General features: G+C 46.1%; 1 protein-coding gene across 3 annotated transcripts in view; it reads left to right on the forward strand.

The window, feature by feature from the left end:
* The window catches only part of Dpf3 (double PHD fingers 3), a 201,632-nt gene that overhangs the window by 163,905 nt on the left and 11,701 nt on the right, over positions 1-26,026 (forward strand). For 2 of the 3 annotated variants that reach the window (XM_042692793.1, XM_042692794.1), the window contains exons 7-8: positions 7,183-7,320; positions 25,041-25,169. In XM_042692793.1, coding sequence (XP_042548727.1) covers positions 7,183-7,320; positions 25,041-25,169 — 267 coding nt within the window. Of the gene's footprint in view, positions 1-7,182; positions 7,321-21,045; positions 21,112-25,040; positions 25,170-26,026 lie in introns of all 3 variants that reach the window. The other variant, XM_042692792.1, reaches the window with a different exon arrangement.

The following is a 26,026-nucleotide window of genomic DNA, read 5'->3' on the forward strand; positions in this document are numbered from 1 at the left end:
GCCCTCCCTCCCCTCCCTCTCTCCCCCTGACTCAGTTTCCTCATTTGTAAAATGGGGTTTGTGCCTCATACGCTGTGGCTGAGCCTTTTTGTAGGATGCTGCCAGAGTGACTGGAAGCATGATGCCCCCCGCCCCCCTCCGCCGTGCCTACCCCCCCCCCCCCCCCAGGCTCCCACACATGCCAGAGGCTGCTGGTGAGGGTCGCAGCAGAGGGTGTGCAGAGAGAAAGGGCTGGGTTCTCTTTCTTGTCAGTGGCACTGGCAGAGCCGAGAAAGAGAGGTGGCTGGTAACTCCCAAGGCCTGCGCTTTGTTTCTCGGACGTTCATCCATAATTGCTTTCCGCCGCTGCTTTCAGTCTCTGGGAACCACTGGCGCAGATACCCACTGTGGGCTCCAAGTTGGGCTGATGAAAATGTGCCAGAGTCATTAAGTTATCAGTAGGGAAGGCGGCCGCTTCTCGCCGGCAGGAAGGATTCTGCTGTCGGCTGCAACCGGCTTTGTTCACACAAACTGCCCGAGGCCCCCTGCTCCTCCACCACCCCCCTCCCCTTTTCTCTTCACCCCTTCTCTAGGCAAGGAATGCTTAGGGTAGAACTAAGGTAGGTGGCAGGGCGGGGGACTGTGCTGTAAATATTCTGGGGTGACATCAAATGCATGCAGAACCCAGCCAGGAGGTCCTGCATGGAAAAGCCAGCTCTGGATGGGGATGTGGGCAAATGCTATTTCAGCAGCTTGACAGATGGATCCGCCCCAGGGGGACAGAGGGGGAGAGAGAGAGGGAAAAAAAGAGAGGGGGGGGGAGAGAGAGAGGCGCAAGCTGGACTGCCCTTATTGTCACGGCCATTGCTGTCCTCACATACCGTGCCAAGAACAGAAGATCCAGGTGCTTGCCTGCCAGGGTGTCAGGCAGGCACTCAGGCTGGGCATGGGCAGAGCTGACTGGTCCCAGGGGTAATGGCTTCAGAGGTGCATGACGCAAAGGAATCTGCCCTGGGGAAGACCGACTGGAGCCTCCTCCCACCTCCCCCCCCCCCCCCAGGCCTACTCTGCATGCTTCAGCAGTCTTGGGGCTCGGTCTGATCCTGCATGACAGATATTTCCAGAGTGAGATTGCTGACATGATAAAGAGATAGCAGATGGTTCCAATACTTTATTTTCAGAATGCTTTTTTGCCCACACCTTCTTTTTTGTGTTCTACCAACCTTCCCTCCCCCCCCCCCCCCCCCCCCACATACACACATCTGCCCCTGGGGTTATTCTGTTTGCTGAGTCCCTTTGATGGCCAGCAATGATGATGGCTGACCATGATGACTGGGACTTACCTTAAGCCAAGCCTTGTTTTCAATCATCCTGTTGTATTGTTCTCACTACAGTGTGCTGTCATGAGCAGCCCTGTGTTTCAGAGAGGACATGTAGGCACAGAGGCGTTTAGTGGCTCACCCCAGATCACACAGGTGGTCAGCAAGAGAGCCAGAAGTTGAACCTAGCCAGCTCAAATAGAGCCTGCCCACATATCCACTGTTGATCCTGCCTCTCAGAGGATAAGATGGATCCAAACCAATGCCAGAACTGCTCACACTAGAATGATGCCTACAAGGGGCAAGCCACTCCAGCTAGACTTCCAAGGTGACCTCAGAAGGGACTTTTACCCTCAACTCAGAGCTGCGTGAGGATGTGGGTTCATCTTAGTGGTTCTCTTGTCATCAGTTGGAGTAATTTAGTCCCAGATCTACATCCCCAACCACCATGGATTTCCAGAGCTAGCTACATGATTTGTGGGGCCCAGTACAAAGTGAAAATGAGGAGCCTTTTGACCTTTGTATATGAAACATTTCAAGATGGTGGCTGCAGAGCATCACGGGAGTAGGTCTGGATGCCCAGATTGTGTGCCTGGGAACCTGGGCCCTGGTGCTTGGAGTGATGGGAAGTTAGGATTAACTACAAGAGATGAAGCAGTACAGTCATTTCCAGGTTTTCCAAGTTGGCCAAAGCAGGATTTTCAAGTGTTTCTTCCTATCATAATGTAACAATCTGGTTGGATGCAATTCAACCAACATACGTCAGGAAGGCTGGGTCTGTGTCTGTCTCCATGTCTGTCAGTTTCTCTGTCCCTTTCTCTCTCTCTCTCTCTCTCTCTCTCTCTCTCTCTCTCTCTCTCACACACACACACACACACACACACACACACACACACACACACACACACTTCTTTGCCCCATGGGATGACGTCATTGGAAATCTTGGGGTTAGATGCTTTGTTTTGGAGTCAACATCTGTTCCATTAACCCAGCCTTTCAAACTACCCTCCCTCCTACTGCCTCACTTCAGTCTGGGAGACCTGTTCACAGATCTTCCCCAGAAAAGAATGAGCAGCACCCAAGCTCCCCCATCCCTGTGGAGCCTCCGCCCACAGCTGCCCTCTCTCCTCCTCGCGTAGCTGGAGCCCTCTTTGGGCTCTGTTCCTCCTCCCTCATTCCCAGGGGCATCCTAGCCCTCTTTGCTCATGAAGTCTCAGAGCCCACTCTCACTGAGTGGCTGTCCTAATTGGCACATCCAGGGGATCCTTCTCATCTCCACCCCTCTTGATCCTTCTCAGGCATCGGACACTAACATGGTTCTGCCTGGGCTCCCGAGTCTACTCATCTTTAAGATGAGAATTCAGGTTACCATGAGCATGATCACGTGATATGCTTGGAGGGTCCTGCCATGGAGTGAGTACTCGTAGCTGGTGGCAGGCGCTGTGACTAGGCCTCATTGTTACTGCTGTCCTGAAATCTTCCTTTGAGTTATGTTGCTTGTTCTAGTGTGAGTCTTGTTAACAAATTTTAAAAAAAATTCCTTTCTCTTTCTCTGCCATCTTCTATTTAGTTTGGGGTGTGTGTGTGTGTGTGTGTGCTGGTACTGGGGGTTGAACTCAGGGCCCTCACTTGGGCTTTTTGCTCAAGGCTAGCTCCCTACCAATTGAGTCATACCTTCACTTTTGGCTTTTTGCTGGTTAATTGGAGGAGGTAAGTCTCATGGATTTGTCTGCTTGGACTGCTTTTGAATCAGTCTTCAGATCTCAGTCTTCTGAGTAGCTAGGGTGACAGATGTGAGCCCCTGGTGCTGCTCCTTGCTTTCTTACATTCTTTTCTTTCAGACTCTTTTTTTACTCCCTCCCCTATGCTTTCTTTCCACCCTAAGTCTTTATTGTTGCCCCAGAGACAATGAAAATAGCCTGTCACCGTCTTCCAATTTATCCTCTGCCCTATCACTTTAAGTAGTGTTGTAACATGGGTCAGATTAATGTGGTAAAATTCCCCCAGCAGCCTCTCTTGTTAGCCCTCTCCTCCTGTCCCAACCCCTCCAGCTTTCTGGCCCGCTGTGGTGCTGGATGGCTGTGCTCCTGGGCCCAGCCTGCTTTGGCCTGCTTTCTCCACTGCTAAGTTCTTGCTCATCTCACACATGCTGAGCAGGGGCTTCTTCTCAGGGAGGCCATCTCTCCTAGCTCAGCTTCACTCTTACTGTACATGTTCACAGCTGTATTTACCCCATCTCCTGTCTCTTCTCTTAAACTGTCAACTCCCTGAGGGAGTTTATCTTTGCCCTATACCACAGGACGGGGTATATACGTATTAGGTGTTTAATACATTTTTTTTGAATTGAAGATCTAGTGCTCAACAAATGACACTGTTCAAGCAGGTGACAAAATTCAGTTCTAGCCAGGTACAGGTGGCTCATGCCTGTGATCCTAGCTACTCAGGAGGCTGAGAGCTGAGGATCACAGTTTGAAGCTACCCTGAGCAGGAAAGTCTGTGAAACTCTTTCCCACAATTAATAAGCAAAAAATGCTGGACGTGGAGCTGGGGCTCAAGTGGCAGAGTGCTAGCCTTGAGCAAAGAAAGCTAAATGAAAGTGCAAGGCTCTAAGTTCAAGCCCCAGTGCCAGTACACACACACACACACACACACACACACACACACACACACACACACAGTTTCATCCAGAGGGCTCTTCATAAAGGAGTCCTGGCTTCCAGGACTTCCCTGTGCTTCCTGAGCTTGGTTCTTTAAATAGCCAACCTCAAGTCTCACGGCTATCTCCACTGCTTCTATAGGCCATATCCCTCCACAAGTAGACCTATGGTGGGCAGAGTCAGGCCTTGAGTCAATCTTTGCAAACATTAGTGGTCACTTGGGTCACCCAGTTTGTTCAGCCCTAAATAGCTAACCTCTATGTCCATGATCCCTGGTTTGGTAGGTCTGGGGTATAGCCTGAGACTTTGCTTCTAGAATGAGTTTTCAGGTGGTTATTGATGATGCTTGTTTGAGGACTTGACTTTGAGAATCTCTGTTCTAGCAAAAAGGATTTATTCTAAAAAGAGTGGTTCTTTATAGTGTGAAGGAAGTTGAGGGAGCACTGTAGGTTTTAAGAGCCACGCCCATGAAATGAATTGTAGATGGATCAGATACTACAAGCTTGCCCGCACCCTTGTTGCTTGGCATTTCCCACAAGGTGTTTTTAGATTCATCCATCAGCTACTCAACAAAATAGGGCTTGTAGTATGTGCAAGGCAAGAGGTGAGGGGGAGTCATTGATGTTAAGATGAAATTAATAGGAAACAGGTTGTCAGGGAGGCCTTCAGCTTGGACATAATGGTGGACCAAGGAGATCCGAATAGTGTCTGCTGTGAGGGGTAGTGGAGTTGTCCTAGCAGAGGTCTTCAGAGTTTATGGGAGCAAAGCAATTGACTAGATGGTTAGATCAGGTGACCAGGAAGATTCTGGATTTCTGTGATTACGGAAAACACAGAAATTGGCTTACTAACAGCACAGAAGAAATGTGGTGGAGTTTCTAATGGGCAGAGGTGGCCAAGGCCTCCTTGTAGAACTGCTGATAACTTTACTACATTTAATAGATCCATTCCTCATCACTATGCTTGGTGACTAAATGTGTATATATCCAATGGCTCCATAATTTGCTGTGTATTGACTGCAGATCATATAAAAGGTTAAATGGAAAAAGCTACAAGCAGGCCCAGAGTACACCGCAGGGGCTTCTTTGGGTCCAATCTTCCTTAGTCATATGGAACTGAGATGTGCAGTACCATCTTATAAGAGGAAGCCTTGAATTTATAGTTGTTAGATCATGAACTTGCATTTCAAATGTTCATCTTACCTTATCAAAGAAGTCCAACCAATGGCCAGATTCTACACCATGACTATATTATGCAGCAAGGATCAAAATGCCTCTCTTAGTGTTTAGCACCTAACATGTCACTTACAGTTCACTGAGCATCTATTATGTGCTGGCCACCAAGTGAGATGCTTTACGAATACTACGTATATAAGTGTGTATTGTTATTTATCCTCATTTTCTGGGCAAAGGCAGAAAGATTATATATCTTGTCCAATCTCACACAGCAAAACACTTCAATTTGTTTTTGGAAGTTGACATAACTATAAAATTGAAGCGTGCTAACCATAGTCCAAAGTTGTAGATGGATGTCAAATCTGAGTGCAGGTACATGATTAGCCAATAGGATGCAGAAGTGTATTGAATGAATAATATCCTCTCACCGAAAGGAATGTATTCTAGGAATGCAAGAGTGGTTCAATAACAGGATCCAACAGAATTCACCACGTCCTTAAGTGAGAGGAGAGTTATATATTTGTAGAAGCAGCAGAAAGGGCAGCTAATTTCTCCTACAATAAAACTCTAAAAGTGGAATAAGAGGAGCTGCTTCCATTTGAACAAGTTTAAAAGAAAACAAACCCTAGTTACCTATACCATTCTAAACAGTGAAACACTAAATCCAACTTCCTTAAAATAGGGCATGTTTGATTTTTTGCTATTTATAAATATTGTCCCAATGAGTATTCAGAATGCATAAAGCTAAGACACAATAGTTAATACAAGCATGGGAAAGAAGAGATGAGATTATCTATCACTTTTGCCAATGGCTGTTTAACAAAAATACCCCCCCAGAAGAAGCTGGTAGAGAAAGCAAGAATAGGAGAAGTGCTAAGGTACTGGGTAAGGTGTAGAAGCAGGGGCAGGGTCATGTGATCACTGAACTTGGGCACTTGGAACTGGGATTTGAACCCAATTCAGGCCTGATGTTGACATCTGGATCTTTCTACCTCATGTGGCAAGTACACAACCTGGTACACACTGTCAACCTCAGCCCCAGGGGAGTGGGGGACTTGTCACTGGACATACTCCGGAAGAAGACCTCTACCTTGCCTCCTGGGGATGGGAAGGATGGAACCAGCTTGGAATGGTGCTGGCTCAAGTGGTAGAGTGCTTGCCTTGAGCTGAAGAGCTGAGGGACAGCGTCCAGGCCCTGAGTTCAAGCCCCACAACTGACAAAAATAAAAAGAAGGAGGATGGAACCAGCTGGGATTGCATCCATTCCCCCAGAGGCTGAGATTTGGGCTGAGTTTGGTAGTTCTAACTTTAGATCAACTAGCCACCCTTCTGCTTCCTACATCCTGAGCAGCCAGTGGACAGGGCTACCTTCTTCCTTCTTAGCTCCATATGCATATTGTGTCTTGCCTTTGTCTCAAGCTGTCCGGTTTGAGAGAGAGTGATTGTGAGCACCCCATTACAGGATGGGGTACCAAAGGCTGTCTGGGGTGCTGAGGTCATAAATGTGGGTGTTGGTCGCTTCATCTGCCAAAGATGCCTTAGCTCTGTGATTTCCATAGTAGCGAGTGGAACCTGTTTATTATTATTACACTGGGTGCTGGTGGCTCATGCCTGTAATCCCAGCTACTCAGGATCATGGTCAGAGGCCAGCTTGGGCAGGAAATGTCTGTGTCTCTTATCTCCAAGTAACCACCAAAAGGTTTCTTTCGTCAAACAGAATAGATCACAGGATAGTAGAAGGAGCAGTGCAGAGGGACCCAGGAGAACTGGGTTTGCTGGTGGCTCTGCTATGTATTCCTAGGCAAGTCACTAAGCGTTTCTGGTCTCATATACATCTTCTGTCTACAAATACCCCAGTGCCTGTGGATATTTGGATTGGTTATGCCAAGTACATGTTGAGTGAGGATAACTGTCACTGTAACTTTACATTCAAAGGGCAACTGAGGACTGGGGAGATAGCTGGGGATCGCTGCCTGGGAGAATGCAAGAAGTGTCTGCAGGAATGGTGGACGGTGGTGACATTTCCCCTTTCTCCCTCTTTTTCTTCTCTAGTCTGCGGGAAGCGCTACAAGAACCGGCCAGGCCTCAGCTATCACTATGCGCACACCCATCTGGCCAGCGAAGAGGGGGATGAAGCCCAGGATCAGGAGACCCGCTCCCCACCTAACCACAGAAACGAGAACCACAGACGTGAGTCTCCTCTTAGAAGGCTGGGATGATGACTGGGGCGGGCAGGGTGCAGAGCATTCTCTCTGGCAACCCTGATTGGTCTTAGTGTCCCTGTAGTGACTGGATTCTTCAGCTTAGCCAAGCCACCACCTCTGGCGGTGCAGTACCACAGACAGAGTGAACTGGACAAGGTTGTTATAAGACAGAGGGAGGGTAGGAGTGTTCAATAGAAGGGGCGGGGCCTTACCTGGCCAGTGTCAAATGCCAAATCCACCCATTGGGCTGTGATGGCTTTTAGGTGTATGGATTGGGACAGACATTCTCAATGTCTGCTTGGCTACCACGAGTCTTTCTATATTCTTTTGTTGTTGTTGTTTTTCTAAAATTGACATCTAATATTTGTGGACCTCTTGCTGTGGCATTGTTCTATGGATCATGATTTGGGCTAAGGCTCTTTGCCTGAGCAGTCAACATGGCAGATAGGGTTTGCGCAGATGTGGCATTTGGGATTTTCTTTTTCTTTTTTCTTTTTTCCCCGTGTCCACAATTGGGACTTGAACTGTGCACCACTCATTGGCAGGCAATCTACCAATTGAGCCACGCCTCCAACCCCAGATTGGAGTTTTCATTGCTTTTCTTTGTTGTTCCTTTCTTAACTTCTAGTTATGAGTTAGGGAATCCAAAGGGTAAGTAGTGTATACCACTTGACTTGCTTCTCAAACATCTATTACGTTCTCTGAGTGTACAAACCCCCCCCCCCCCAATGGTTATGTGACAATGGAATCTTTTTGAGCTTGCTTCAAGTTATTGGTTATCTTGAGATTGCCTGGTTAGGAATATGTGGGGACACACACTGTGGTTTTGTTTAAAAAAAATGTTCACAAGGTTTGGTGGTGGGAATTGTTAAAGTGAACCATCTCATACAATTAAAGGGATCAATCAGATCTTTTTTTTTTAATTGTGAAAATACCGTACAGAGGGGTTACAATTACATGAACAAGGTAATGAGTACATTTCTTATCAAGCATTGTTGCCTCCTCTGTTTACACTTCCCATCTGTCCACCCCCATCAGATCTTTAAAAAATATTCAGACTCCAGGATTTAAAGACATCTCTTGTGCATCTCAATTAACTTGGTTGACCTATGTCAGTGGGGCACGTTCACCAAATAATTAACACATCTGGGGCGAAAGACCTTTCATTGAATTTGTGAGTGGCTCCTTGATCCACCCTACTTTCCCCTTGTAACATACTGCCTTCTTCATGAGTTCCTGAGGGCTGCCTGAGCACAGTATCGCCAATTGGGAGTTCAAACAGCAGATGCTGTTTTGTTTTGTTTTGTTTTTCCCTCCCAATTCTAGAGGCTGCAAGTCCAAGATCAAGGCTCATTGATGTCTCTCCTTGGCTCACTGATGCCCATGCATTGGCTGTCCAGCCTTTCACATGGCCTTTCTGCTCTCTGCTCCTGTGCCCTGGCATTTCTTTTCATGTCCAAATTTCCACCCCTTATAAGATCAACAGATTGGATAGATACCTACCCTGGTGGTCTCGACATGGCCAGTAGGAGACGGGGTTTTCAAAGACCCTGACTCCAAATTACATCTTGAGGTCCTATGGAGTACATTTCAACATAGGAATTCAGATTGGGGGAATATGACTCAGCCTGAAACATCTTTCTTTAATTCGTACTTAGAGTCCAGCCTTTAATATAACAGATACTTGTTTTCTTCTCCACTGTCATTGGGGTAGAATCTGAAGAGCAAGACAAGATGTGATTAATAGCTTCAGGCCCCTCTGTACCTGGTCCTGAGGTCTCTTGACTTTCTTCTGGGAGAGACTGCTTCATCTTTCAGAAAGGAAAGTATCTTACCCCTGCAGCCAGGAGGCTGGTTCTTGCATTCCCTGGTCTCTCTTCTTACCTTTTTTGATCTAATTGTGTTGTTGTTTTGTTCTACTTTTATCTTTTACTTTTTTGGTACTGGGAATTGAACTCAGGACGTTTCACTTGCTAGATACGTGCTTTGCCCCTGAGCTTTGATTTGGGATGGGATTCAGAAAGTGTTTATTAGCGATTATTATTTCAGTAAAGTGTTTATTAGCCTAGATGTATTTCTCAGTTACCCAGTTCCATCTTGTCTTCTGTCTCTTCAATGACTCACCATTGTGTTCTGGTAGGGTTTGGAATGCTTCTCTTTGGTCTCTGACTTAGTTTCTCTGTAGCCTTACTATGATGAATGGCATGTGTGTGTGAGTGTGTGTGTGTGCACACCACACATGTGTACACAGGTGGTTTTGTCAATAGCTCAGAGAAACTGCAGGTCCTAGGTAGCATGGGGCAATCTCCTCCCCCGTTGGGCCTGCACTCCTGCAAGTTAGCTATTGGCTTCTGAGCCAGTAATGGCATATCTTATTCAGCTCATCAGGATGTCCTTCTGTACCCTCATCTATAGATGTTTTCTGCCTCCTCGTGCCTTCCCATGAGGACACATGACCTTGCTTTGTGAGGAAGCAGTGCCCATTATTGCTCTTCCTCCCTGGAGACACCTCCCTGACAAATGTCTAATGTCAGTGGCCCACACCTGTAATCCTCACTACTTAGGAGGCTGAGATCTGAAGATCATGGTTCAAAGCCAGTTCAAGCAGGAAAGTCTTATCTCCAATTAAAAGCTTATATTCGAATTAAAAGCTGGAAGTGGAACTGTGGCTCAAGGAGTAGAGCACTAGCCTTGAGCTCAGGGACAGTGCCCAGGCCCCAAGTTCAAGCCCCAGGATTAGTATCAAGAAAAGAAAAAGAAATGTCCGATGTCCTTTTCTCTCTGTGAGGCCATGGGTGACATACTTGCTTGGAATCCCCCCCTTCCCCGCCCCTTTTCCTTTCTCATCCACCTTATAAGAAGCATTTCTTCCTAAAGGACAATCTGACTGGCCACAGCTTTTAAATCTCCCAGACTGGAACGGCTGTTTCTGGGCTGATCTGGAGTCTTCTCACATGGAGAAGTTTCCAGAGCTCTCACGAGCACCCTTTCCATGACCTGTCCTCAGAGTTTCTTCTCTGAGAACTCTGATCACCCTCCATTTTGCTCACAGAGAAGGGGTGCAATGGACAGGTTGTTGGTGTCTGGAGAAGTTATCTTCCCTTGTCCCCATGTACCCAGGACAAACCCCAAGGTAACTGCTTTCCCTGAGTTCTATGTGCCACACAGCCCACCCATTTGTTTCCTGCTCCCTGTGTGCTGTCTGTTTCTTCCCACCATCCCCTGGTGAGTAGCTCCCCCCTCCCATCTTCCTGTGAGTGCTAATTGCCAACATTATTAATACCCGGTCATTAATTGCTCCTACTGTTGGGGTAGGCTCCCATCCATCCTGCCTCTAAATGCCACCAGAGCTGCATGTTGAGCTCAGTGTGACAGTTCAGCAGCATCTTGAAGTCTCAGTTTCCCCATCCCCACCCCCTCTCCAACACACACACACACACACACACACACACACACACACACACACACACACACACACACACACACACACACACACGGCTTTGGAGGAGGGAGTCAGGAGAGCTTAATCCAGGAGGCTAATCTGTGGTTCCCGTGGGGGAAGGTCTGGATGTTGTCAAAGTGGAAATGCTGACTTCCCCCCTTTAGTAGAGCTGCAGGGTAACCCCGGCTACTCTAATGAAAAGAAAAAAATAGGCCCACAGCTTGCAGGGCCATAGGCAGCTGGTTTGCACCACCTGCAGCCATCAAGACCTTTCGACTTTGGTCCTCCTGCTGTCCCTCCCTCCATCCCTACCAACTGTGTCGGCAGCAGGGCTGTGGCACTTTGCTGCTGCCCCTGCTGTGGCTGAAAGAGCAGGATGGCCCTCTGGAGCCAGCACTGACCTTCCCCTCCCCCAGCTGCCGCCCTGAGCTGCCAGCTCAGCGGTGGACCGCCATTCCTGCCCTCCTCCTGCCCCTTCCAGAGGATGTGCTCGCGCCTTTGTTTCTCCCCTAGCCTCACATTTTCTCCCGAGGATCCATTTCCATGTCCCCCTGTCCATGGGCTCTGGGTTCTCTGTGTGAACGGCAGACAGCCTCCAGCCTGAGCTGGAGCTCAGACCCTCACTCACTCACCCTTGGGAGAGTGGACTTTTCTTGATGGCACCTTTCTCCCTTGGGCCCCTCCCCTTTCACTTGCTCCACTTCTTTTGTTACCTTCATCTTGTCACTTTCTACACATGAAAGCGCACCCATGTGCATGTGTGCATAGGTGCGTGAGCTTACACTGGGATATGTAAAAACAGAGCTATGCATGAATACAAGGAGGGAGGGCCTGAGGACCCGGGACTCCCAAGAGCCACTGCTCAGAACCACTCTGTTGGGACCCCTTAAGGGCAACTTTGCCAGGCAGGATCAGAATCCAAAACCTCAATGGCACAGGCCCACAATTTCAGAGCTCATCTCTAATTTCTTTTATGTTCTCTACACAGTGGGGACTGGGGATGGAAACCAGGACCTTGTTCCTGCTTGGCAAGTATTCCACCACTGAGCTACATCCCAGCTCTTTGTGGTGAGGTTTTCAAGATAATTTTTAGGACAGAGATATACATTTACAAAGTCCTGGTCTTAGATGACAAACAATTTGTAAATAAATTCAACGTTATCCATCCATCCATCCATCCATCCACCCACCCACCTATCCACCTATCCATCCATCCATCCTTCCATCCATTCACCCATCATTTTTACTCATCTATTCATCTACCTATCTATCCACCCTCCCACCCACCCACCCACCATCCATCCATCCATCCACCCACCCACCCACCCTTCCATCCATCCACTCATCCATCATTTTTACTCTTGTATTCATCTACCTATCTATCCACCCTCCTATCCACCCACCCATCCACCCACTCATCCATCCACTCATTCACCCACCCATCCATCCATCCCTGGGTTGGTACTCACGTATTGAATACTGACTATATGCAGGAATGGACAATACAGATAGAAATAAGATGTGCCTGGGTCCTTGAGTAGTTCACAGTCCTGACTAGTCAGTGTGTACAGAGGGTGAAGACTCTAAGGACTAAAGGCAGGTTATACTTTCCATGTCTTAAAGTAGATCTGGTCTGAGAGTGGCATCAGCATGGCTTGGTGACTCAGTGGAAGTTCAGGTTCTCAGGTTCCACCATTTGGGGTTTGAACTCAGGTCTTCATGCTTGCTTGTATAGCTTTCTTCCTTGGGTATTGGTCTATCACTTGGCTCATGCCTCCAGTCCAGCCTTTTGCTGGTTATTTTAGAAATGGAGTCTCTCATATTTTTCTGCCTAGGCTGGCTTTGAACTGTGATCCTCTGGATCTCAGCCTCCTGAGTAGCCAGGATTACTGCCATGAGCCACCAGTGCTTGACGTCCTCTGAGAGAGGTCTGTAGTGTTTGAAAACCCCTTCTAGGATCTTGTTGTGCACACTGAACCTGAGGACACTGCACCAAAGGATTTGCAAAGGATTTCCCGAGTTAACCCTAGGAGGAATTTTGAGGAGGTAGAGGACCTCCCAGGTTCCAAGATGGAGTAGGAGTGGGCAAGGGATGTGAAAGAGCATGGGGTGTTGGTTGGATTTGGGTCTGTAAGTAGTGTTGAATTTCAGGTCTGTGGAAGAAAGAGGAAGTATAGGCAGGGATCACTGTTAGAATGTCCTCTGTACCCCGCAGGACACGGCAACCATGGCAGCAGTCACTGGAAGGTAAAAGGGAATGGTTTATAAAGAAATTCACTTGGAGTCTTATGTGACATAGCCCTTCTATTTAATACATAAATAAACACAACATTCTCTCAACTACATACATACAGCTCCTAGGAGGAAAATGGTATTTTAATTTTTGTTGTTTTTCCTAAATTTTGTGTTATTATAAAGGTGATGTACAGTTATAGTTACATAAGTCAGGTGATGAGCACATTTCTTTTTGGACACTGTTACCTCTCCCCTCGCTTCCTCCCAGTGTTTCCCTCCCATCCCCACTCACGAGTTGCATAGTTCATTTTCCACATAGTATCCAGTGAGCATCACTGCTACATTTGTTCACCCTTTCTCCCTCCATTTCTGTGCCCCCCTATACCCTTTGAAAGACAGATAAATGATCAAACAAAAGGAAAAGAAAACAAAAACAAAGAGAAAACTTCTTGTTTCCATTTCCTGGAGTTCATTCTGAGAAAATGACATTTTAAAGCATGGCTTGGTAAGATGTTTTTCAAGCTTGTTTGCCAGGTCTATGGAATTGAAACTGGGGTGTCATAGGTCCCTGGACATCATTCTTCTGTGTAGTGGGAGTGTGCTGGTACCAAATTACCCTTTCTGGAGAGAGGGGGAAGGGAGGGAAGGAAAAGAGAGAGAGAGAGGGAGAGGGAGAGAGAGAGGGAGAGGGAGAGAGAGAGGGAGAGAGGGAGAACACATGAGCACCCAGCCCTGGTCTACCTTTGGAGGGCACATTGTTCTCTGAGGAGCTGGAAGGGGAGAACTGAATTGATTAAGGGTAATGTCTGCTGATTAGATAATCTGGAAATTAGTCTGATAATGTGCAAATTGGCTGAAAGCAGCACATGATGTCAGTGCCATGCGGATAGAGAAGATCTCTAGATGTTAGTCCTCTGACATCTCCTGTCCTCTAACAAGACGGCCTAGGAGTGACTAGTTTGGCTTAGGAGACAGAGAGACATTTACCTGGGGAACGTGCTTTTAAAAAAATTGGATCACTCTACAAAGATGTCTGAAAAGCCACAAAGTCTGTGCAGGCAAGCACTTACCAAGCTTTGCCATGAAGAGTTCAGCCTTGGTTGGAGGGGAAATAGAGGAGAATTCAGGTTTGGGGCCCTTGTTCCCTGCCTGTCCCCTCCCTCCCAAAGAGCAAATGTAGAAACTGAGAACAGATACTCTTCAGATGAGTTGTTCACCAGTTTATAGGTTACAAAACAAAGAACCTCAGGGCTTGCTCTAGTCCTTGTGGGGGTAAAAGTACCTGAGGTAATTTGCTAGCCATGGGTCATCCACACCCTTGACCCAGAGACTAAGAGAATGGCTTTGTTTTGTTACTCCAGAGGGTGACCTGTGACTCCACCATCTTGCTGGATACTGCTGTGAAAATGAGGGCCAGTTGCTCATCTTTCTTTGCCCCCTAGTTGCCTCATTTGCGAAGCACAGATCATAATCTTACCGACCTCAAGGGGTTGCTGCAAGTCTTAGAGGCTGGGGATGGGCAGGGTTGGTCCTGTGTCTGGTGCTGTGAATGATCCTCCCATCTCTGTCCCATCTGGAACCACAGAACACGTCTGTGACCACATGGTGACCCCAGGGGCTCTGTCTGAGGCAAAAGGAGAGGACTCTTCTGTCTCTGTGAAGCTGTGAAGGGGGTGTGTTGGGCATCAGCCAGAACTAGCGAGAGCCTGGCCTGGCCCTAGCACATTCTTTGCTGACTCTTAGATGTGGATGCTGATCCTGTTGCATAGGTAGAACCTGGGTGTTCATTAAGCACCTACTGTATGTGTACCTTGTCGTGGGAATAAGTGTAACTGGGACTCCAGGAAGATCTAATATGGGTCAGTGCCCTTAGAGCACTTCTGGAGTAACTGGGGAAATAAGACAATTGCATCAAACCCAGCTGTGGAAGAGAATCCAAGCCAAGTGTAGTTCTCTTTTATTCGCAATGCTATTTCCCTGGGATTGGGTGTCTGCCTATCTCTTGACCATTCTGAGCCTCTGATTTGTCTCACATTTTTGGCATAATTATCGAGAAAATCTGTACTGAAGAGTCCCGATTAATTGTGCAGGAATGGAGACAACAATGCTAGTGTTATTGTTGCTACCTCTCTGAATATGCTACTCATGCTGTGTTTACCTCATTCATTCACTAAACCCCTCTAGGATGCCCTGGTACATACAGATTAAAGGATATACTTAGGGATGTGGACTGCGAATGCAAACTCATGAAACTTGAGCCAACTTCCAGGGAAAACTTACTTATTTAGGCCTTGGGCTTTCCCCTTCTACTTTATAAGAAATACAATTATTTTGCACATAGAAAAGAAATGAAGAAACAAAATGATGGAAGGCATAGTGGGCTGCAGGCACTTTGCTCACATCATCCCATAGAAGGCTCACAAATCCATGAGGCATATGCTGGGGTCTTATTTGGTAGAAGAAATGGAGACTCAGAGAAGTTGAAGAGATATGTCCCAAGTCATACAAGGAGATGGGTTTTGAGGCTGACAACAATCATCTTTCAGGAGAATGGACCTCAAGTGATGGATTCCAGGCCCAAACCTAGATCTTTCTCATGGACCCTCTGATGTCTGTTAATTTTCACCTATTGACCAATTGTCAAATGAGTCCTATTATACAGTAGCTTTTCAAGAAGACAAAAATGCATGCATAGGCACGGCCTTAGTCAGCTGTGGATGTCACAACAAAATTTCAGGCTGGTAGCTTGACAGAAAGTTCTAGAGATGAAAGTCCAAGATCAAGGAGCCAACAGAGTTGGTATCCAGTGAGGGCCTGGTGAGGGCTTTGTCCTTGGACTACAGACAATCACCTTGTAGGTGTGTCTGTCCTCACTTGCCCTTTGCTGTGTGTGTGTGTGTGGTTAGAGGGAAAGAGATGCTAGCTCTCTGGTGGCTCACAAGAGCACTAATCCCATTGTGTGGCCCCTCCTTCACAAACCTGTGACTGCCCAGAGATCCCCATCCAGAAAATATCACATTGGGAGGTAGTGCTTCAACCTAGGGGTTTTGGGTATGTGGGGACACACTTCAATCCGTAGCAGGCACATGTGTTCTTCAAAACTTATAGCTTTAGCTGGTTATGATGATACATAGCTCTCAACCCTGCCAATACAGATTCTCTTTGACATTTCAATTGATAAATAATTTTGAAATAGGGAAAAAAACCCACATGTTATTTAATAATTTTCCTGCCATCTTTCTTTCTCATTCAGTTTTTATCATCTTTCCTAGCTCTTCTCTTTCTTTTTATGAACTTACTTTATTTATGGGGTGGGAGGGGCAGCGGGGATGCTTTATGCTTGAAGTGAAAACAGCTCCCCCTTTAAAAATAGACTGTACATCTGATTCCTTCTTTCCATCTCCTGGCCACCACTGACCATTTCCACCCAGGTCCAGGTCACTACACCTTCCTTAGTGGTCTTTCTGCCTCTACTGTTGTCTCTTGTTGTCTATTCTCTGAGGAGAGGTCAAAGCAATCTCTTAAAGGTATAATACATTATCCCACACCTGTGCTTACAGTGCTTCTCATCCTAAGTGAGTCTATCCACATATCTCACCATGAGGGTCTGCATTTTCAGTTCTTGCAATGTGCTTCAGCAGTAGCAGCAGCATCACCACCTGGAACCCTGGTGAGCATCTCACCCATTCTTGCTGAAAAATCCCACCCCTGGGAATCCCTTGGTTACAGATAAACCTTGGCATTTGGTTACCTCACTGGGGAGCTTGTAAGACACCTGGGATCTCAAGTCTTACCTTGGATCTATGAATTCTGATCTGAATTTTAATGAGATTCCAAAGTGATTACGTGGCAAAATTTGAGAAGGCTTGACCTAGAAAGTGATTAGGCCTTGCCAGCATCTCGGGCTTGATTTCTTCCAACTGTGTGGTTGCGGGTACTCATGGGAGGGTAGTATCTATGGTCCGGCTGAGGGCCACACTACCTTGATGCAGGGCCAAGCAACCACTTAGTAATGTTTGATCTTGGACAAACTTCTTAACCTCCTGTACCTCAAATATCATGGATACAGAATGCAAACATTGATAGCATCCATCTCCAATGAAGATTATATAAATTGATTTATAAGTAGCACAGCGTCAGCAGAGAATGTGTGTGTGTGGTCAAGGTGACATGGTTTCCTCATGTCCTACTAAAGCTGGGCTTGCAGTCTGGATCTGGAATGTTCCTCAAAGGCCCATGTGGGGAAGGCTTGGTCCTCTGACCATGATGATATTGGGAGGTGGTGGACCCCTTAGGGGGCAGAGCCTAGTGGAAGGAAGTTAGGTCATTGGAGATGTGCCCTTGAAGGAGATATTGGTGCTCTAGTGGCTCCCGCTGTACCCCCTTCTCTCCCTCCCCACCCCCGCCCACAGATCTAATTCAGCTGATCGTGGATGAGAGTCAAGATTTGGCAAAACAGGGCTGGGAGCAGCTGGCTTAATCTTATTCATCACCATAGTAATACCTGACAACCAACTTCAGAGATAAAGGTGATCCAGCTTTGAGGCACTGAAATTCGTGTGTGTGTGTGTGTGTGTGTGTGTGTGTGTGTGTGTGTGTGTGTGTGTGTGTGTGTGGTGGTGGTGGTGGTGGTCCTGGGCTTGAACTCAGGGCCTGGGAGCTGTTTATTAGCTTCTCCATTCAAGGCTACTGCACTATCACTTGAGTTATACTTCCATTTCTGGCTCTTTGGTAGTTAATTGGAGATTAAAGTCTCATGGACTTTCCTGCCTGGGCTGCCTTCAAATGGATCCTCAGATCTCAGCCTCCTGAGTAGCTAGGATGACAGGTGTGAGCCACCAGCTCCTGGCCCTCTAATGCTCAGCAGTTTTGCTGCTTTCATTTCCATTCAGCTCATTTTGTCTCATGTTGTCCTTGACAGTATAGAGTGTGGCAATTTATCAGTCTCATCTATAAACTTGAAGACTTATTAAAGCTTCCCCGGCCTTCCTTTCTCCAGACAGACTAATCTCAGTGCCCAGGATTATTCTGCATCAGCAGCTTCCCATGTATTCACACTCTCCTTGCCATCGGGTGGCCAAATGGTGTCGCAGGAGGTGTGTGAGTTCTCTGCTCCCAAGGATTCCTGTGGTCTAAAAGTCACATGATGAGTGGTCCCTGGTGTCCGTTCCCCCAGCTGGCTCTGCATATCTGGGGTGGAAAGCATCATTTGTCTTCTCTGGAGCCCTGGGGGCAAAGCCTGATTTCTGTGAGATGACCAAAAACCAGCCTGAAAGGGATCCCAACACCTTTATTCCTTGGATCTACAGGATTTATATTTTCATCAGTTCTAGGGAAGCAGGGGAACAAAAGGTGTCAGACCTTGGGGATAATTTATATGAGTAACCACGTAGGACTGGGGTGAGCAGAGCATGCGAATTAAGGCCATTTATCCCAGCTTTGATGCTTGCCCTCTGGCCTAGCCTTCCCCACTGTCTTGATCACGCCACTTTTAACCCTCTCCTGCCTCTGCTCTACATTGGGACTGCTCGGATCTCTGCCCGGCTGCCTTCCCTTCCCCAGCTTGCTGCCTGCTTCCCCACCCCTCCTGTGGCCCTCATTAAAGGTTAGGAGAAAGGAGTTGGGCTATGGCAGAGGCCTGCTCACTGATTCTGAAGGGAAGGCACATAGATGGACACCCTCCCTCCTTAACCTCCCTGTCCCTAAAGCTGTCTCTCCTAGCCTGTCCTGTGCACTGTGTCTTATGTGGCCAGCCTTTGGCTACCTTTCCACATACCCTCTTTTCCCTCTCCTTTTTCCTTCATCTTCTAAAGATGCGCTCTGCACAACCAAGTGGCACCGGGTGAGGATGCTTTACACTTGAGAGATGAAGTAATAACAGGTGGCAAGAGCAGAAGCTGTTGGAGCCCAGGATTCTAGTTGCCATGGAAACGTGTCAGACCTGTGGAGTGGAGGGACATGGGAGCTGTCAGCCATGGAGGGTGCTAGGGGAAGAAGTAAGAGGGGGTGAGAAGAGGTGCATCTCTTCCTGACGGCTCTGCTCACTGGTCCCAAATTCCCCAAGGACTGCACCCCCCCCCTTCAATCTAGACAACTCCCCCAGAGAAACAGCTGCTGAACTGGGGTTGGGGTTTGGTGTGTATTGAACACGGCCTCATGCTTTTACACACTGAAGTCCTGGCAGGCAGTCTGAGCATCTGCTCAGAATGTGAGGCTATGCCTTTGTGTGTGTGCCAAGGAGAAGCCTCAACTTCTGGCCTGCTTCCTGTTGCCCCGGGACACCTGGGGTATGGCTCTGGTGGTCTCTGGAGAACCTAGATGACAGGGAGAGGGGGCTGTTGCTGGCGGCTAGGCTGCTTTGGCATTCATTTGCTTTGTGAGTGATCATGGCAGGGAGGGAGGGGGGATGACAGCCTGGTTTGTGGTAGTTTTATGGAAGATCTGGGGCCTTGTTTGCTGTAGATGCAAGACCTGATTTAACGCACAAGTCCTATAGCATGCACTAAGCTCCTCTCAAATACCCGCCTACCCTTCTCTAAACATAGTGGTGAGACTCTTTGAGACCTGGCCCTTCTTTTGTCTTGCTTTAAGTTATTCGAATGCTCCCTCCCATCTTCTTTATTTTTCTGAATTTCTTCGTGAACTTTGTTCTTGATTTCACTTTTTTTTTTTAAAGTTTCCTTTGAGCTTTTATAGAGCTATCTCCCCCAGGTAAATTCCTAGACACTTAAGGCTCACTTTATTTTCTTGGCAGCTCACTTGTATCTCTGATGATCTCAGTCCATGGACATTAATCAAGAGTAAACCAAATCTATCACTGTGGATGCTGCCATCAAAATACCACTGGGGTCTTTACCTTCCTTGTCATCTTATTCTATAAAGCAGGACTCAATTTCCCATAAGTAGAAGCAGAATCTCTATTTGAATCCCACTTGCAGGGTCTGGGTGAGCTTCCTATTTATAGTGAAATCCTTTTTATAATGATCTCATATATAGTACCAGGAAATTGCTTACGGCTAGGTCAGGCCATAGGCCAATCTAGTCATGGTGTGCACCTGACTTAAAAACATCCCTTCATGAGTCTCTGAAATTCTCCAGAGAAGTGTATATGACAATAAACAGGGTCATCCAGGATAGATTATTGTGATAGAAACATTAAATTTAAGTTCAAAGGGACTTTCTGCTTTTATCAGGGCAATCCTAATTTTTTTTTTTTTTACCACTTTGGGCTTCATAAATAACATATTAGGTGAATTCAAGTTGACTCTAAAGTGATTTATGAAATGCTTGATATGCAAGGTATGGCCAGGAAATGTTTGCCTGTAGACTTCCTGAGAGGCAGAGAATGTGTGACTAGAGGCAGAATCTCTGGGGATACAAACAATGGGGGATAAATCTTGTCTCCTTCTCTTCATAACTGGGGCCTGGAGCAGCACTTTAATCTCTTTGGATTTCAGATACTTATCTGTCAACTCCTGCTTACAAAGATTCTGTAAGGATCAATGAGATAGTGAATGTAAAGCATTTAGTGTAAGTTTGACTACAGATTTGTGCTATAGTAGATATATGTATCCTTATGTATCCTTCTTCTCTCTCTCTCTCTCTCTCTCTCTGTCTCTCTGTCTTTTTTGTGCTGGTATTGAGGCTTGAATTCAGGGCTTTGTACTCTTGCCTTGGTTTTTCGCTCAACGCTGGTGCTTCAGCATTTGAGCCACATTTCCACTTCCTATTTTTTCCTATCTTTTTTTTTTTTTCCGGTCATGGGGCCTGAACTCTGGGTCTGGGTGCTGTCCCTCAGCTCTTCAGCTCAAGGCTAGTGCTCTACCACTGGAGCCATAGCACCACTTCTGGCTTTTTCTGTTTATGTGGTGCTGAGGAATCCAACCCAGGGCCTCATGCATGCAAGGCAAGCTCTCTACCACTGAGCCACCTTCCCAGCCCCTCATGCATTTTCTTGTATGATTGTTGTGTTAGCTTTTTGTTGCTGTGGCAAATACTTGAAAAGATGATTTTGATTTTGTTTTTTGTTCATAGTTCCAGAGGTTTCAGTCCATGCTCACCTGGCTCCATGTGGAGAACCAAAGAATCCTGGTGTAGAAGGTACAGTGGAGGGCCTAGGGAGTTGGGCTGATTGCCTTGTGCTAGCTGGGAAGTATAAACACAGAAAGGACCAGGCCAAGATTTACCCTTCAAAGGCACACCCCAGTGACCCACTTTCTCCAACTAGGCCTCATCTTCCATAGTGCTACCACCTTCCAAAAGTCTGTTCATACCTGAACCCATTAGTGGATGAAATCATCAATCCAGTCAGAGCCCTCATGATACAGTCAAAGCTCCACCTCTGAACACTGCAGGATTGGGATCAAACCTTCAACACACCAGCCTTTCAGAGGATATTTCATACCCAAACCCTAGTAGTTATATATATTATTGTTCTCCCAGCAATGCAGGTCCCTTGACTACTAGTCAGATGGCTGATCCATCCATTTGGACATGGACCAGCTCTTTGAAGAGATAGGAAATAAACCAAGGGCAGTGAGTGATATTTAGAGTGACAGATGACTCTACCCCTGGCAAACACTGGCCTCTGTCCCCACAGGGAGGAGATCCCAGGGGATACCACTGTGACACCTGTTTACATCTCTATCAGTCCTTTTCTAGGCCACTCATCTCACAAATTGTCAGCAACATTTCTAGCATGCAAGGTATATAGGAGTTACAGCAGTGAGTTAGACATGGATGCCAGCCAATGATTCGTCCATGATTGTTTAATGTGGGGGATGAAGCAGGTGTACACATTTATCATCAGGAGAGGGGTCATAACAGTGATGTTGAGTGCCCTTCCCAAAGCATGACTGGTCACTGATAGCTGGGAACTAGGAGAGCTTCAGGCAAGAACTTTGGATCTGAAACTAACCCTAGACACTAAAAAGTGCTACAGAATCAGACGCACAAGATATTAGTCTGTCCCGTGACATCTTACTGCAAGAAGAGGGTAGTGATGGAAGCAAAAAGGATTTCTTTGGAAATAAAGCATAGTTAGTGTTAGTGGTAGTGCTGTACTGGGCCACTGCCAGTATGAAAATTGCCAGTGCACACCTTGCCTTATCCCTGCTAGCCTAGCGTGTTATTACTGCAAACACCAGGGCCTACCAGTGGGATTTTTCACCTTCTCACCCCTTTAGACAAACACAGATAAATATATGTGATACTACTCTTACTTTGTTGTGTCAGAATTGTTTTTTCTACAAATGATTAAATTCTGTTTGTTTAATCATTTACAGAGAATCACTTCCTCCTTCATTATCTACTTTGCCTTATGGATCATTGCTGAGATTTTTAATATTAATTTTTATTACTTATTTATTTTAATTTAATTTTTTTGCCAGTCCTGAGGCTTGAACTCAGGGCCTGGGTCCTGTCCCTGAGCTTCTTTTGCTTAAGGCTAGCTAGAATTTTGCTACTTGAGCCACACAATACCACTTTCAGCTTTCTCTGTTTATATGGTACAGAGGAATCAAGCCCAGGGCAAGTTACTAGGGCGAGTTACTCTACCATTAAGCCATATTCCCAGCCTTTTATTTTTATTTTTGTTGGTGGTGTGGCTTGAACTTGGGGCCTAGACCCTATCCGAGCTTTTTTGCTCAAGACTAGTGCTCTATCACTTTGAGCCACAGCTTTACTTCAAATTTTCTGGTGGTTAATTGGAGATAAGTGTCTTATGGCCTTTCCTGCCTGGGCTGGCTTCGAACCATGATCCTCAGATCTCAGCTCCTGGGTAGCTAGGATTAGAAGCATGAGCCATCAGCACCCAGAATTTCGGAATTTTTAATTCCTTGCAGTTCTTTAGTCAAGAATGTATTCAACTCATGGTCACTTAGTGGTGAATACTGTAAAGAGTTCTCTGGAAATTCTTTCATTCTCTTTTACTTCCTCGTCCTTATACAATCACAGGATTATTGGAGACCATCATATTATTTGGTCGCTTGAAGATTTTGTGAACTGGGAACAAATTAGGCCTATAGGAAATCCCTAAAAACGTATGAGAGAGACAGATGAGGAAACTGGAGTGAGAGATTTTTTTGGGGTGGGGTGGGGAGGAACATTAGGCACATGGGATTTATTGATCACTTTTATGTAGTGAGTTCCCTAAGTTGTGATTGACATCTGTGTATTTTATACCCAGCTCATATCAATTGTGAAACTTAGCTTTGGTTTACCCCTAGCCTCTAAATTTAATATACACCATCTTTAATTTACATTTACCAGTTGATAGATTTCTATTTGTCTCTTAATGAGGAAACCATGAATTTATTTACTTCTTAGACATGCTTATATTTTTTTAGGAAGCAAATAAAAATAGCAGAGATGTCAGTTGAATGGGAAAGAAAGAAAGGAGCACTGGGCAAGGTACAATTTATTAGCAGAATAATACTTTCTTTTTGGCTGTACTGGTGTTTGGCGATTATTTGGAAAGCCATTTTGTGTGCCATGCAGATGTTTTGGTGTTCACATGACCAGAGAAAGAAAGCCCATACTCAACAGACCACCAAGTGTGTGTGTGTATGGGGGGCAACTCCTCTGCCTCCCCCAAACAGCTAACACTTTTCTAGCAGAGCATAGCCTGCTTCCCTAAAGATGGAAATCAATGACTTAGAAACTGATTAAGCAATCCAAACAGCAACTGATAAATGGGTTAGTCCTCTGTAATATAATTCTGCTAGCTTTTGTCTTCCTACTTCCCCAGGTAAGTTTTCTATTCCTGGAGGCAAGGCAGAAGCATGGAGGAAGCGAGGGCCAGAGGGAATCATATTAAAGTGGGTGAATCCGTTTATCACTTACTGTCTGCCGGGGATTTCTGCTCACATATCTGCTTCCTTTTCACAGATTTGTACCCTATGGGACCCTGATTAATGTTAGCCAGTGAATAATGAAAAATAGCCACAGACATTGGGGATGCTGAGTAGGAAGACATCTTGGTGGTTAAAGCTAATCCCACAAGTAGAGAGACTTGTCTTTTTAGTTACAATCAGAGGGTATGAAGGTGGCGAAGAAGTCCCTGTAACAAGGAGAGAGAGAGACAGGAAATGGAAGCAGTTTTCCCATGCAAAGGACCCATCCAAGGCTTTTTGAATTCAAAATGATTCTGATACTCAAAGACATGTGCTATTCTTCTCAGGCTTTGTTCCAACATTTTTTCTTTGCATTTGTTTAAGGACTTGTAACATGGTGTGTTCTGTTACTTGTGAGGGTCTTAAGCCTAAACTCTTGCTCACTAACTCATTGGACCCATCTCTGGTGTGCAGCTGAGCTGAATGTTTAGTAAGCATGTGTCCAGATCTGATTCTAGGGTCTGAAGATTACTGAGTGTCTGATAATCAACAAGTCTGGATTTCAGGGAGATGAGTCTGAATGAGAGCAAATACCTATGTTCCTGTAAGGGTGTTCACCATTATCCTTAACAGCATCTCCAGTGTACATTCTAGAAATGCCCACATACTAAGACTTCTCCATTCTCCTTTTAGAAACAGGAAGAGGAACTCCTAACTAAGAACATCTTTCTCAAAATCTAGATCTAGATGGTGACTGTTCTCGATCTCTCTGTTCACTCCTGTTTATAATCCACATCTGATGTGTGGGGCTTTGGCTTGGAGGGCTGGTTCTGTAGGATTCAGAGTTCAATTGCACTAGTAAGTCTCTTTTGGATGGTTCTGGATATTCATCCAGACATGCAATCATAGGACCCAGGTGGCTTCTGGGAAAACATAGAGCTGAGGGAAGTTGTAACAATTACACTCTGCGAGGCTTGTAAAGTATTGGAACCAAGAAAGATCAGAAAGAAAACAAGACCACCATCGCATCTTGGTTGTCACAAAACCTTGCATACTAAACTTCCTATTCCTGCTGGAGTAGATTCTGCCACACCAGGACAAAAAAGAGAAGAGGGAGTGGGGGGAACACGTCTCAGCCTAAAACTGGAATTTTTCTTTTTCTCTTTCCTTTTTTTTTTTTTTTAAATGTTTCCACAGCCCAGAAAGGACCAGATGGGACGGTCATTCCCAATAACTACTGTGACTTCTGCTTGGGGGGTTCTAGCATGAACAAGAAGAGCGGGCGGCCCGAGGAGCTGGTGTCATGTGCTGACTGTGGACGTTCTGGTGAGTGTGGCCCCTTCCTGCCTTGTGTGCCCGTAGTCCAGAGAAGTCTTCCATTTGCATTCCTTTACCATCTCGTGGTTGGGGAGGTGTGGGACAGTACAGTGGCAATGACTTCAAGCAGAGAACGTTTTGACTTGGGTGGGTGGGGCTTTCCATGAGGAAAACTCTCCTTTGTGTTTTGCTATAGCCCATAGTTAGGTAAGAGTGGGAAATACCTGGAAATACAGGAAAATGCTTCCTTGAATTGGATGATGCACATGCAATGAAAGGTTTTTTTTTTTTTTTTTTTTTCTCTGTGAGTATTGGGAAGGTAGCCACACCTTGGAATTGTGGGAGCCAGAGGTTGCTGGGTTTCTGGGTAGTGACATCAACACTCCCTCCTCCAATGGCTATGCATCCCATTTTGTCATCTGGGCCAGTAAAACAAAAAGACAAATAAATATGGGAGACACAAGGCAGACATTCGTGGGGGCTAATCTGGAGTTGACTTGGCCTACAGTTTTCATCTCTAAACCATTCAAAGACTGAAACACCAAAAAAAAAATTTTGCTCTTTTTCCGTCCTTCTGAAAATGAACTTAGGTCTTCGCTGTGGTTTTGGTTATACCATGATTTTTGCCTGCGCATGGTTGGTTGGTACTGCCTGTATTTCCTATTGTTCTGTGTCATTACTGGAGCAAAACAGAAGGCAGGGAGGATTTCAGATGGTCTTGTCTTTCTTTGGGCTCACCAGCTGCTGACCAGTAGGGGAAATAAGTTGGTTGGGTGGATGGTTCTAGGTGGAGCCATTTCTCCTACTTCTTGTGATAACAGTATCTAGACTTACCATTTCCATTCATCCCAAGAGAAGATGGAGAT

Source organism: Dipodomys spectabilis, unplaced genomic scaffold, assembly GCF_019054845.1.
Source record: "Dipodomys spectabilis isolate Male_0828 unplaced genomic scaffold, ASM1905484v1 ptg000157l, whole genome shotgun sequence".
NCBI classification, from domain to species: Eukaryota; Metazoa; Chordata; class Mammalia; order Rodentia; family Heteromyidae; genus Dipodomys; species Dipodomys spectabilis.